This window comes from Kogia breviceps, chromosome 6 (assembly GCF_026419965.1).
Source record: "Kogia breviceps isolate mKogBre1 chromosome 6, mKogBre1 haplotype 1, whole genome shotgun sequence".
Lineage (NCBI taxonomy): Eukaryota > Metazoa > Chordata > Mammalia > Artiodactyla > Physeteridae > Kogia > Kogia breviceps.
This window is the reverse complement of record NC_081315.1, coordinates 110,688,132-110,703,221: the sequence shown is the minus strand read 5'-3', so window position 1 is coordinate 110,703,221 and position 15,090 is coordinate 110,688,132. Positions and strand designations below refer to the sequence as shown.

The 15,090-nt window shown below is 41.7% G+C and overlaps 1 protein-coding gene across 2 annotated transcripts in view; it reads left to right on the top strand.

Moving 5' to 3' along the window:
- STX18 (syntaxin 18) overlaps positions 1–15,090 on the top strand; it is a 128,280-nt gene that overhangs the window by 90,786 nt on the left and 22,404 nt on the right. For both annotated transcript variants that reach the window (XM_059066292.2, XM_067036393.1), the window contains one exon: positions 12,923–13,038. In XM_059066292.2, coding sequence (XP_058922275.1) covers positions 12,923–13,038 — 116 coding nt within the window. The remainder of the gene's footprint in view (positions 1–12,922; positions 13,039–15,090) is intronic.

Sequence of the window (15,090 nt, the reverse complement as noted above, 5' to 3'; positions counted from 1 at the left end):
TTAGGACCCCTCATTATTTTGTTGCTGCTCTTAACTTTTGGACCATGCATTTTAAATCGCTTGATAGCCTTTATCAGACAACGTGTCAGTGCAGTACAAGTGTTAATGCTAAGACAACAATATCAAAGCTTGCAGAGAGAGACTGAAATTTCATGATTGAAATTAGTTGCAAAAAGAAAAGGGGGGAATGTAGGGCCTCAACTATACTTACACCCCTACTTCCCTATCGATACTTTTGAGCTTTAAGCTTTTTCGCTGGCAATAAGATAATGGAATGTCCCCGCCCTGGGCAGAAACCGCTCCGAGCAAACAAGTATGGCGGGGGATGAAACCTCAGCAAACCAGTATGGCGGGTGATAAGAATGATTAAGCCAGAGTTTAAAGGTCGCCCTAGCCAACCATAACTCATGTGACTCAACCCCCACTCCGGTAAATGTAAAGTAGGCATCCAACAGCTAACCAATCAAGGAACTAGAGCCAAGACCCCCACTCCGGTAAATGTAAAGCAGGCATCCAACAGCTAACCAATCAAGGAACTAGAGCCAAGTCCCCACTCCGGTCCAGGAACAAACAAACCAATGAGGAAAAAACCCTTGATATATCCACACTTTGCATAATGAAAACTATAAAATGTATGTAATTCCGCTTGGGGGGGTTCCTCTTCGGCCTCCTGCGTGAGGACCAAGGAACCCCGGTGCACCGGCTCCTAATAAACCTCTTGCGTGTTGCAGCGACTCTCGACTCTTGGCGGTTCTTGGGCGAGCTGGGACCCCTCAGAGACCGTTCAGGTCTAACAGCTCCTTCCTATGTAGGTTCCCTGTGCATTGTCATGGTCAGGTATGACACTTCCACTCTTAGAAAGCTGCTGGCACGCCCCCTTAGCCCAGTGTGCAGCATGATGCCTGCCCCAGTCTAGGGAAGCCTCTCAGTAAGGACTGTGTAATGAATGAATGAATGGCAAGTTTCCTGAAGGTAATTTGGCTGTAAGTAGAGTTGTTTTCATTGTCCAGTTGGATTGGTGGGTTCTTTGTTTTTGTATTATTTTGTTTTCATTGGTGATGGTTATTGTTAAAAATCATTCTTATAAAATAGATTTGAGAAACCCAAGTTCTCATGTTTTATGGCATTGTTGCTACTCTCGTGTTTGTTTTTTTCTTGGTGAAAGAAAAGCGTATTTGTTAGTAAAGGGGCAGTCTGATAGTTTTGTATTTTAAATCTTTCACAGTATACGAGAAAAGTTATTCTCTGATGGTGTTTATTTTCATAGAATGGTAATATCACACTAATGTCTCACACCAAAGGGCTCTTGTTCCAAACGGGGTGAAAATGTTTTGCCCGTGAAGGCAGACATAGTCTCAGCCGAGCTTTCTGGGGTTTTCCCTCCATGCCTGCTCCAGGCTATTTTTTCTGCTTCAAGGGAGACTTGAGATCGATAAAACGTATTGCCTGAAAGATGATGTTTCTTCTAACATTGCACAGGTTATGAAACAACAGATAGGAAGTCTAGACAAGTTTACAGCACCTTCTGAATTTATCATTGTAGCTTGAAGTTAATTATCAGAATATTGTCACATCCTACTATTAATTGTAAAGGATAATGTAAGTGAGAATTTCCTATGATATTCTGAGGAAATCCTGGCAACCTAAATAAAATAAGTGTTACTCTGTAAACAGGTTCCATGGTCAAACAAGTTTGAGAAACTCTTAGCGTATAGAGTTCCCTGAGTCTTAACACTGACCCTGTGCCTTGATTACATCTTTCTAAGAGAGAGCCCTGCTCACTGTGGAGCCCTTTACTCTTGAAACACCTGCAAACACACTTTAGAAATAGTGCCCAATCCCATGGCCAGGTGTATGACCTTGAGTTATTTATTATTTACTCCCTTAGGTTGGTTACAAAAGATAAAAATTTTGCTGCATTCCATTTTTCCTTCTTCTTTAAAGAAAAATTGGTATACTTACAACACATGCTCTCACTATACTTACTTGGTACTTAAAGAACATACTCATAGTATTATTTGTGATTTGGTCCTCTCATTCCAACTAGCTTGGAAGCTTGGTGAAGGCAGAATTTTGTCTTTTACCTCTTTATATCCACAGCCCCTAACCCGATATCCTACATATCTTAACAGCTCAATAAATTTTGCCAATGCTGGGGATGATAATGATGATAGAGATGAAGAAAACAAGAAGTGATATGATGTGATACTAAGTCCATAGCAATGATTTTGTGGGTTTTTAAAAAAATTTCAGTTTTTTTTGTATTTGACATACAAAATTTTAAAATCTTTAAAGAATACCCTGTAGTGATTTGATATATGTATGCATTATGAAAGGAGTCCTGCCCATCTAGTTAACACATTCATAACCTCATATATTTATCTTTTTTACCTATTTATTTATTTATTTTTTGAATTTTTGTATTTTATTTATTTTTTATATAGCAAGTTCTTTTTTTTTCTTTTTTTTTGCTGAGAACATTTAAGTTCTTTTCTCTTAGCAAATTTCAGTTATATGGTACAGTGTTATGAGCTATAGTCATCATGTTGTACATTAGATCCTTAGACCTTGTTCATCTTATAATTGAAAGTTTGTACCCTTTTACCAGCCTCTCCATATTTCCCCCACCTGTGATTTTTGTCTTATTCACCACCTAGAACAGGGGATCAGCAAACTATGGCCTGTAAGCCAAATCTAGCCTGTTTTTGTACAGCCCTCAAGGTGAACATGGTTTTTATATTTTTAGATGTTTGTAAAACAAGAAGCAAAAGAAAAAAAAGAAGAATATGGGGATAGAGACCATATATGTTCTTTCACAAAGCCTACAGTATTTCTCATCTGGCCCTTTACAGGAAAAACATGCTGACCGCTGGCTTAGACCAAAGTCTCTGAGGTGAAGGACTACACTTCTGTTGTTTTTTCTTTGCAGTCCATCATGGACTGATGTGTCAAGTTCCACTGCACAGGTCAAGTTCATAGCTTATGCTGCTGGTGAGCCACCACCATAGTTTGATTACACCTGAAGTGGTCTATACCCTGTTCAGAGACAGGAGTCCCCTGATTAAATGGCAGTATCAAATTGCTATACGTGTTTCTAAATGCTTATTCTCATTTTTGTACTTATTCATAGCAGACCAGTAACAAAGAGTTCATAGTCTCATACTGGTCTGCGGACCGTACTTTGAGTAGCACTGGCCTGAAAATCACTCCGTATGGAGTAGATGCCCAGTAAATATCTATAAGTGTGAAGATGGCTTAAGGTAGAGTGAGATATTCCTGCTCTGTGGGAGTACAGGGTACCTGTGCCAGAGTGGATACCTTAGACTGAAAGCCATCTTTGAAATGAGAGTGCTATAATATAAGGTATCAAAAATATCTCCTTTCTACCCAGAGTCTTTGTTGGGGGCATAAAAGAAGTGTAAGAGCTATGCCTGACTCTGGAATATTAATCATTTTTCTCTAATATTTGTATAGGGCTTTATTTAAGGTTTGCAAAGAATTCTTCCACATATTTTCTAGTTTTAAAACTGGAAAATCTGTTTCTCTCTCTCTCTTCTATCTCTTCCTGTTCTTAAATTTTAAATAAAATCCCAAAGTCTTTCAAATAAGGGACCTGGAAACAGATGTTGACCAGGTGGAAACTGTTTTGATTGCTGTTATGAAATGCTCAGCTTTCAGTTAGAGAAATCAGTTTACGTAAATCATGGAGCATAAACTGATCTTTCTGATGACTTTTTAAAAATTGCTTTTTTCAAATTGCCTTCAACTAGTTAATCTGTAATTTCCCTGAGGATCTCAGTAGACATTCTGTGTATAATTGGATCTGTTTTTATCACTTAAAAAAAAAAAAAAAAAGCACTCAACTTCATCTACGTCTGCTGCATTGCAGTCTTTTATTCATTTTAAATTAAAAACTGGCACATTAGCATATCCTGGACACAAGGGGCGACAGACATTAATGGAACCCTTTATTTAAAAGTCAGTTAAGCCCCTCTCCTTCCTGAACAATTCAGTCCTGCAGCCATGGAGTGGGGCAGCGTAAGGCGCATGTCTGCAGCTTCCGGGAGCTGTCATTTCCCAGGGCAGGTCAGAGTCTGAGCAAGCTGAGGAGGGGTGGCTCAGCATGGGCAGTGAGAGCCCGAGCAAGGACAGGGGCGTGTCCACATGGGGGAGGAGTGGCAGTGGAGGTGGCAAGTTGGTGATATACAAGGGGGACTGATCACATAATAAGTATATACGGATAATGGGAGGCAGGTTTCACACTCTGAGGGGAGTGAAAGGGAAATTGGATTGGAATGAAAAGTACTGGTGTGAACTCATGGTTTTCATTTTACATAGGTAGATATAGAAATGAAATATGGTTGTAAATGTGTATGCGTGTCTAGGTCTGCAAACACATACACATATTTTCTGGTTCTGTCCACTGAGAGGGCCTGGACGCACTGACATCCCAGTAGCAATAAGAATACTTAGCACTCAGATCTTGGCTTTTTTTTTTTTTTTTTTGCGGTACGCGGGCCTCTCACTGTTGTGGCCTCTCCCGTCGCGGAGCACAGGCTCCAGACATGCAGGCTCAGCGGCCATGGCTCACGGGCCCAGCCACTCCGCAGCACATGGGATCTTCCCGGACCAGGGCACGAACCCGTGTCCCCTGCATCAGCAGGGGGACTCCCAACCACTGCGCCACCAGGGAAGCCCATGATCTTGGCTTCTTAATAGCAGTTTTCAGCTTCCAGGAACCAGTGCTCCTTGGAGAAATGGCTGATTCTGGGGCTGGGTCAGGGAAAGTATAAAATGAGCCTGGAACATTTTGTTGTTCCAGAAAGCTAGGAACGGCTCAGAGAGTGACAGGGACATGCAAAAAGGACATAAGACAGTTTTAAGGGGCTTCTGCTGACCAAATTAGAGACAATTGGAGCGTCAAAATACATGGTAGCAAATTATAACCCATTGAATAAAGTAGGGCATCATGAGCCCATCTAGAGAGGAATAAATAAATGAGTAAATTGAAAAATTTGAAATTGATAATTGCATAGTATCTAAGCAGTCCCTCCCCCAGGATTTATTAATTACAAAGAGGAAAAGAGTAACTTTACGGTTACAGCCACTACCTTAATCAAGTGATCAAAGTGAAATCATGTACAGCCTGATAGGATGAAATGAGAAGTATGGAAATAGAATATCACTTCTATCATATCATATTGTTTTGTTTTTTCTTTTTTTTTTTTTTTTTTTTTTTTTGCGGTACGCGGGCCTCCCACTGCTGTGGCCTCTCCCGCCACGGAGCACAGCCTCTGTTCGTGCAGGCCCAGCGGCCATGGCTCACGGGTCCAGCCGCTCTGCAGCATGTGGGATCCTCCCGGACCGGGGCACGAACCCGTATCCCCTGCATCGGCAGGCGGACTCCCAACCACTGCACCACCAGGGAAGCCCTATCATATTGTTTTTACACCAGAGATGCATAACCTGAATCCAACCGTGAGGAAAGTTCACACAAACTCAAATTGAGGGATGTCTTACAAAATAACTGGCACATTATTGTGTATCAAGGATTTGAAACTCAAGGAAAGGCTAAGATCTATTCAATCCAAAGGAGACTAAAGAGAAACGACAACTAGATTCAGTCAGTGTGTGACTCTGAACTGAATTTTTTTCTTATAAAGGATATTATTGAGATCTGGTCAAATTAGAATGGGGTCTAGGGAGAGGATGGGAGAAATGTATCAATGTGAATTTCCTGATACGGATGGTTGTATTCCGACTGTATCAAAGAATACTCTTGTTTTTAGGAAATACTAAAATATTCAGAGGTGAAGGGGCATCAGGTTGGCAACTTACTCTCCAATGGTTCAGGAAAAAGCATTCTTCGTACTACAGACTTCTCTGCATGTGATTATTTCACAATAAAATAAAACCCCACAAGATCCCATTTCACACATGTTAGAATGGCTAAAATAAAAGTGATCAATGTTAGGGAGGATATGCAGCAACTGGAACTCTCATTTATGGCTGGTTAATAATTGGAACTCTGATTTATGGCTACTTACTTCTAATAAAGTAACTCTTTATTAGGACCAGCCAGGGACTTCCCTGGTGGTGCAGTGGTAAGACTTCCCTGGTGGTGCAGTGGTAAGACTCCATGCTCCCAATGCAGGGGCCCCGGGTTCGATCCCTAGTCAGGGAACTAGATCCCACATGCCACAACTAAGGAGCTGGCGAGCCACAACTAAGGAGCCCACCTGCCACAACTAAGACCTGGTGCAACCAAATAAATAAATAAAAAGAAATTGAAGGAAAAGAAAAGAAAAGTGTATTAACAACCAATTTATTTTAAAAAAAAGAACCAGCCAAATAGTTCTCCAAAGTTAAATGACCACCCAGTGACCCAGCAATTCTCCACCTAGGTTCTTTATGCCTAGAATGTCCTTTCTGCTTTTCTGTGCCTGGCAAAACTTTACTCCTCTTTCAAGAGTTTGGCTAAGTGACACTTTCCCTGAAGAGCCCCCAGTTATTTCTACTCTCTGAATTAGTAGCAGTAAGAATTTATAAAGTACTTAGCTTTTCCATAGTACTTTTTTTTTTTTTTTTGGTCTGCTGTGTTATTTAGTCTTTGCAATGACTTTGAGTGTTAATATTGGAAGGATACCAGAAGCCAGGTTTCTCATTATCAAAGAAGTGAAATGGAAAAAGGCAGAAGGAACCTTGTTTTATTGGTTGGAACAGAAGATACTGGACGCTGCTCTACAGATATGGAAACTGAGGCCCAGTGCTTACGAGGTGAGCCAGGGCAGCACCTACTGCACGCCAACCTCTATGCTAGGTCCGTTGTCACAGGTGATCTCATTCAATGTTTACAAGAACCTTTTTAGAAAAGCGCTATTTAATTCATTTTGCAGATGAAGAAAAAACTCAGACTAAGAGGATTTAAAAAGACAAAACAAAAAACCTGTCACATTGCAGATAAGTGGCAGACTAGAGGCTACTCTGCAGATAAGCTACAGACTAGGATCCAAGCCCGCTTTTGTCTCCAAACATATTTCTACACATATTTATCTTTCTCAGGCAGTCAATCAGCCAATGGTTTAAGGACCCAGTCTCCAACCACCATGTGTGTATGGAATTACTGGAGTAACCTGTCAGCCAAGACAGTCTAAGAGGACATCAGGCCAGTCCTACTGAGGAACATGGCTGAGGACAAGGCTGTGCACACTCAAGCAGCTTGTGGCTGCCCCCCCCCCCGCCCCCGCCAGACCTCTCTCCTGCTGATCTACCAAGACTCCTCAAATCCTTCCCCCTCCACAGCACCAACCCAGAAGATGAGCACTAGTTGGCCCCTAATTGGAAGACCCTGCTGAGTCCCTTGCACTGATTATAGCAGTATTCGCCCTTCTCTGAAGTTTTTGATTTTTTTTTTTTTTTTTTTTAGATTTTTGGCCACACCACGCAGCATGTGGGATCTTAGTTCCCAAACCAGGGATCAAACCTGTGCCCCCTGCAGTGGAAGTGTGGGGTCTTAACCACTGGACCACCAGGGAAGTCCCTGAATTTTTTGAATTATTAATGGATTTTGTCAGCTATTTTCTTCTGTTCATCCATAGGTCTGCATCTTGTCAGAATAAAAAATGTATGTTTCTTTAGGATTTCAGAAGTCTATCCAACCCCTCTGCCTTTTCTTATTACCCAGTGATAGTAGCAGCAGTAGTAAGAGTGGCAGTAATAGCTAATTTTTTCACCTCTTGCTCTAGACTATGGTCTAGAGCACCTTTTCCTCTGCTTATTGACCATTCGTATATTTTCTTCTTCGAGATGTCTGTTCAAGTGTTTAACCCATTTCTTTACTGGATTGTCTTTTTATTGTTGACTTGTGTTGGAGTTATTTTTGTATAGCCCGCATACAAGTTCCTTGCTGGATATGTGCTACAAATATGTTTCCCTGTTCTGTGGCTTGTCTATTCATTTTCTTAAAGGTGTCCTTTGATGAACAGAAACTCTTAATTTTGAGCAAGTCCAATTTATCTGTTTTTATATTGTCTACCAAGCTATTCTTTCATGTTTTCTTCTAGGATCTTTGTGATTCTAGGTTTTATGTTTAGGCCCATCATCTATCTCAGATTAATTTTTTGATATAGTGAGATGAGGTTGAGGTTCATTTTATTCCATATAAATATCCACTTATTCCAGCAATATTTCAACTTTCTTTTCCTCATTGAATTGATCTGGCACCTTTGTCAAAAATCAATTGACCATACGTGTATATCTGTTTCTGGACTCTTTATTCAGTGTTATTAATCAGATTTTTCTTATTCTGGTACCTCACTATCTTGATTACTGTGGCTTTGTAGTAAATCTTGAAGTCAGCTGATGTTAGTCCTCCAAATTTCTGCTTTTTCAGTATTATTTTTGCTATTCTAGATCCTTTGTATATTTCCATAGCAAGTTTAGAATCAGCTTGTCAGCTTCTTCAGAAAGCCTGCTGGGATTTTTATAGGGATCATATCGAATCTATATATAAATTTAGGGAGAATGGTTATCTTAATATCTACCCACAAGCATGGTATATCTTTTCATTGATTTCTGTCTTTATATTTAAATTTCTTTTTCTCGGCAATATTTTGTCATTTTCAGCATAGTAGAGGTGTTGCTCATCTTTTGTTAAATTTATTCCTAGATATTTTGAAGCTCTCGTAAGTGGTATTATTATTTTCCTTTTCAATTTCTCATTGCTAGTATATAGAAAATACAATTAATTTTTGTATCTACAAAATAACTTTCTGTCCTGCAACCTTAATTAATCCACATATTAGTTCTAGCAGTTTTTTTGTAAATTCTTTGTAATTTTCTCTATAAACAATAATGCCATATATAAATAATGTAATCTTTATGCCTTTTATTTCTTTTTCTTGCTTTATTGCACTGCCTAGGATGTGGGCCTCCAGTCATGTTGAATAGAAGTGGTTACAATGGACATCCTTGCCTTGTTCCTAATTATGGGGCAAGGGTTTATTGTTTCACATTAAGTGTATGTTAGCTATAGGTATTCTGTAGCTCTTCATCAGGTTAGGAAATTCCCTTCTTTGTCAGGGGTTCCCAAGACTGCCCTCAGGTTTAATGATTTGCTAGAAGGACTCACAGAACCCAGAAAGTCCATTATACTCATGGTATAGTATGACAGTGAAAAGAAACAGATTAAGATCAGCAAAGGTAAAAGGCACGTAAGGCAAAGTCCAGGAGCCACCAGATGCAAGCTTCTTGTTGTCCTCCCAGTGGAATAGTGTGGACAGTGCTTAATTCTCCCAGCAATGAGAATGTGTGATGTGGGACAACATGTACACAGTATTTGTCAACCAGGGAAGCCCACAGGATTTCACTGAGGATCAGTCATGTATGCATGAAGCACCCAAGCCGCTGACTTTAGTTAATCAGTCTCTAGTCCCTCCAGAGGTCGAACTCATACAGCTTGGTCCAAGACCCCAACATTAATCACATTGTTAGTGTAAACTGTCTAGTGTGGTCCAAGGCCCCAGAGGTACAAAAACAGTCTTTATCAGGCAGGATGTTCTAAGAGCTTGGTAGTTATCTCCCAGGAACTGGTCCAGGGCCAGTTCCTTTGTAATGTGTACAGTTGGAACACCCAAACCTGCTGCGTCAACTCTTTCTTGCACACTCTCTAGTACTAGTTCGCTGAAACATTTTATTATGAAGGTATCTTGAATTTTTCAAATGCTTTTTCTGCATCTAATGAGATGATCATGTGCTTTTCTTCTTTTCTGTTAATGTGTATTACACTGATTGATTTTAAGATGTTAAACCAACTCTGCATTCCTGGGATAAACCCTACTTGGCCATGATGCATTGCTGTTTTTATACATTGTTAAATTCAGTTTGCTTATATTTTGTTAAGGATGTTTGTATTTATGTTCGTGAAGGTATTTGTCTAATTTTCCTTTCTTGTCATATCTTTGTTAGATTTCCATATCAGGGTAATGCGGGCCTCATAAAATGATTTGTAATTGTTCTCTCTCCTCTCTTGTTGCCCAGGTATACTACATCCCTACCTTCTTTCTCATCTTAGGGAAAAACATTTAGCCTTTCACCATAAGGTATGATGATAGCTGTAGATTTTTTGTAAATGTCTTTTATCAGATTAAGGAAGTTCCCTCCTATACACACTTCTCTTCACCTTGCTTGATTTGCTCCATAGCAGTATAAAAGGTATTCTTCATTCCTTACAGCTCCATAGTACTCCAGGGTTCATTAAGCCAGTTCCAGGTTGATGGACATATGGTTAGTTTCCAGGATTTTGCTGTATTAAAATTGAGTTACAAAATTGCTACAATGAATAGCCTTGCACCTACTTTTTCATATTATTGCTGTATCTTTGGGATAGAGTCATAGAAGTCATATTGCTGGGTTAGAAAGTAAATATAATTTTGCTAGATATTACCAAATTTCCCTCCATAGGCGTTAACACCATTTGGTATTATGTATGCATTTCAGAGTAAATTGCAAACATCAGTACACTTATCCTTAAATACTTCAACATGTATATCATTAACTAGAGTTCAATATTTATTTACAGTTTTTCTGACTATTCTTGCATGTTTCCAAATGAATTTTATAATTGACTTGTCTGACTTCAAGATGGCGGGGGTGGGGGGAACCTGCTGATATTTTTATTGGGATCACATTATATTTTTAAATTAGGGAGAACTAACAGCTTTATGATATTTTTCTTTTTTCAATCCAAGAACATGATATATCTTTTCATTTGTTACAGTATTTTTTTTTTATCTTTCAAGAACATCTGTGAGTTTGGGGCTTTTCTTGCTTAGTTTACACTGCAATTTTTGTTGTTATTGTTAGTTTTTTAATCTTTTTTGTTTTGGCTGTTGCAAATGGAGTCTTCTCTTTCGTTGTATCTTCCAACTCTAAACCAGGTACTTTTTGATGAACATCTAAGTCATTTTTTGTTATTATAAGCAGTGCTGAATATCCTTGAAACTATAACTTTGTGCATATCTGTGATACTTAGAATAGCAGATGTATTTTTCAAAGATGGCTGCACCCAAACATATCCCATGCCACATGGTCTTATTAAAATGTGATTTTGTTACTGCTTCATTGAGCGTGAGATATGAGGTCTGTATTCCCTCTCCTTGAACCTGAGTGGACCATTGCAACTGCCTGGGCAGTGGAATATGAAAGAAATGACGGTTTGTTATAAACTGAGGCTGAGGCTGTTATAAAAGGCATTGAAGTTTTTACCATAGTCTCTGAGACTGCTTTCTTTGGGGGAAGCCAGCTGCCATGCCAGGTTAATCCTCCCAGCACCAACACACAGCTGTGTGAATGAGCTTCCCTGGAAGTGAACCCTCCAGCCCTAGTCAAGCCTTCAGATGGTGGGGCCCCATTGCCCTATAACGGTACCCTCATGAGTCAGAACCACCCAGCCAAGCTGCTCCCAAATTCCTGACCCCAGAAACATCGAAAGATGGTAAATGATTAATATTGTTTCAAGGCACTAAATTTTAGAGTGGTCTGTTACTCAGCCATAGTAACTGGAACACTTAACATGATTGATATTATAATTACTTTTGAAATTTCTATTGTTAATGTTGTAGAGGAGTATTTCCAAAACAGCCTTTCTCAGAACACTAGTCTGTTGTGTTTTGGGTTCCCTAAGGTCACATCCAGCCCAGCCATTTACTAACTGTGTGACCTGGGCAAGTTTCCTAACTTCCCTATACCTCAGTCTCCTCCTCTGTAAAAAGGCCATTAATACTAGTAACTACTTTATAGGGATGTATGACATTAAATAAATTTATGCATATACCGTGCTTAGAAAAGTGCCCAATACCTGATAAGCCCTCAATAAACGTTAGCTGGCATTAATTATGTCATCCTTATATACATTTACATTGTTCTTTTACTTTTAGTCCTTCTGACTAGTAACGTGGAAATTACCTTAGATCTTTTTAGCAATCTGCCTAAAATTTTCATAGTGCTGTATGAATTCCAATACAAGGCCCGTTGTTTCATAACTGGGTTGTTTTTCTTCGTATTCGCCATTTATTGACAATTATAAAGTATCCGTTCATTCAACCTATATTTATTAAACACTAAATGGCACACACTCATCTAGAACCTAGGACCACACAGCAACCACGACTTATAAAGTCAGGTACCCTGCTCTCAAGGCGTGCACTGCAGTGGAGTGAGACAGACAGTAAAGAAATGAACGAGCAGGGTGATTCCAGACTGCAGTGACTGCTCGGGAGAAGACAGACAGGCAATGGGGCACAGAGTAACAGGAGGAGGCCTTTTTTAGGTAGGAGAGTCAGAAGAGGCCTCTGTGAGCGCGTGAGGTAGCACCTGGCCCTGAGGGTGGAAGAGAATACACTGTGGGAGGAGCCCAGGGCCAGTGCCAAGTGCTGAGGCTTAGGGACCTGAGTCAAGGCCTTGCCCCCCAGTGGATATTTAAAGACTTGTGCTTTTATGGTTCAGTTATTTTCAGATATTATATATCATATTTGTTATCTAACACATGCTGTGTGTAGTCAGCAACACTTTTGCATTGGTGTAAGACAACCAGCTTCTTGAGTTTGTTGAACTTAGAGCAGTCGGCCTTTGCTGCCCACGTGTAGAGTGTGGGTTCAGGAGGTCGGGCTGTTCCGGCGTCCTTTCCTGCGTCGCGTCCTGACGGCACTCGTCCTGCTGCATGCTATGGCTGGGGGTGTGCGGTCTGCCATGTAGTAAGTGCCCCACTCAGTCTGTGTGGGGATGGCCGCTGGGCCCAGGGCAGTGGCTCTGCTCTCCCCGAGAGGGCACAGAGCAAGCATGAGGGCCATGTGTGACTCCTCTCTGCTTTCAGGTGGAATCCTGTTGTGTAAGTAAATGATGACTGCTAATTTTTTATCTTTAGATCTAAGCTGGAACCAGAACCAAATACAAAGACAAGAGAATCCATGTCTTCTGAGAAAGTTTCACAGAATCCTTCAAAAGACTCTGAAGAAAGACCTGTCACTGAAGAATTTCCAGGTATGAATTAAAATCAGAATCTGGCCTTGCGCCTCTTCCTTGTGACACGTTGGCCAAAATACAAAGCAGAAAAAGAAGGAACACAGCCCCAGACATCTTGTGGTGTTAGTATTTGCATAAAACAAAGGAAACACGGAAGTGTCAGTCTTTTTTGGTCACAGTTGGATCTTAATGCCGCCGCAGGGGCGGGTTGGGAGGATCCCCCAGTCACCTGGCAGCCGCCAAGGTCCAGAGAAACGGCCTGAGTTGCTGTGCACCAGTGGGGTGGGGACTGGAGACTTAGAACCTGGAAGAATCATGGGGCTCTCTGCCTGTCAGTCTCAGGAACGGTGGGGCGCTGCTTCCCCTGCACCCACGCAGTGCACTGTCGGCACTGACCTTGCCTGCACCTGACCATCCTGCCTTGGGGCGGAGCCTGTGGTGTCAGCCGCCTTTGTCAGCCAATTGAGCCAATAGGACAGAATGCAAGTCTGGGTTTATACACTTCCTGTCTTCATGTTTGCTAGCCGGCCCATAACTTAGAACAGCTCCTCGCACATGGTGGATGCTGGATAAATACAGTGTCTCTATAAAGTCTGGAAACATAGGGGACTATATATATAATGCTGTCAGGGACACTGCAATCCATGAGTCTGGCCAGGGTGGCCACCCTGTGTAGGGGATGCATGCTTAGTTTGCTGTACCTCAGAGGCACGTGAGATTTTGCTTTGTGTGAATTCCAGGATGCTGAGGCCCGAGAGCCTTCCTCGCCCCCTCTTCTGTACTCTCACAATGGCTGTCATTTACTGCATGCCTCCCGGGTACTAGGCACTGTCCTGAATCTTCACAGACATCACCGCCATCCTTGTAGCAGCCCTCTGGGATGGAGTTTATGACCTTTTTTTTTTTTTTTTTTTAAGATGAGGCTTCTTAAAGGCTCTGAGCGGCTGGGAAACTTGTCCAAGTTAAAAGTTCGTAAATGGTGGACCTGGCATTTACATGTGGATCTGTGCTGCCCTTCCGCCTAATTTATTCTCTACATATTATAAGCGAGGGAATTCAGAATGCATTTGGGGCTTTGTGAGCCTGAAAGATGCCAGAGGCCTTTCTGTGGCTGAAAACAGCTTCTGTGGGAAGGGCACAGAGACTGGCATTCAGTGATCCCCCCCTTCATTGTGCTGGGCACCCACTGGGGGTGTCAACAGATCAAGTTTCATTGAGTCTTTTGAGGTGTTATTGTCATCATTTTATGTGTGAGGAAACAGAGCTTTGAAGAAATTATATAACCTATTAAAAGTCAAATAACAAGATAAGGGCGTCACTGGGATTCCAGGTGTGGGTCACTCTTTGTCGAGCCTGAGCCCGTCCTCTCTGGAGGCTGCCTTGTCCCATAGGCCAGAGGGCTCGCCCACACCCTCCCATCCCCATCTCCACTTGTTCCTAATGAGGGAAAACCCCAGCATCAGTCACAAAGTGATGGGGCCCTGCTTTTTGTAAACAATACACAGGGGTATCATATCTAAATTTACTCCTGCCAGACATAGCTGCTCAACCCTTTATCCATCCATTCATTCATTCAGGAACTATTGTCAGGGCTGCTGAGAGTGGGGATAAGCCAGTCCAGAGTCTTGGGGCCCAGGTGAGGGTGAATCTCATGTCAAGAGAGTCTGCCCTTGCTGGGTCCCTTCGCCCACACTGAGAATTGTTATGCCAGGCACTGCACTAGGTGTTGGGGATACAGGAGCGAGCAGAAAATAGGCACATGTGCTTGCAGTCCAGAGGGGAACAGATGGTAATGGAATATTACACAACTGGGTACACAGTCAGTCTGTGCTATAAGAGAGAGGGTCCTGGTAATAGAGATTTGGCCCACTGGAGAGGTCGGAGTCCTTGAGGTTTCAGTAAAGACCCAAGGGCAGTGAGGAGTGAGCCATGTGGCTCTCTGTGGGAAGAGAGTCACAGGCAAAGGAAGCAGAAGTGCCTGGTGTGCTAATGAGTAGCCGGGAGGCTGCAGAGTAAGGGAAGAGCAGAGGGGCAGGAAGCGAGCAAGTACCAGGGCACCAAGGTCATGGG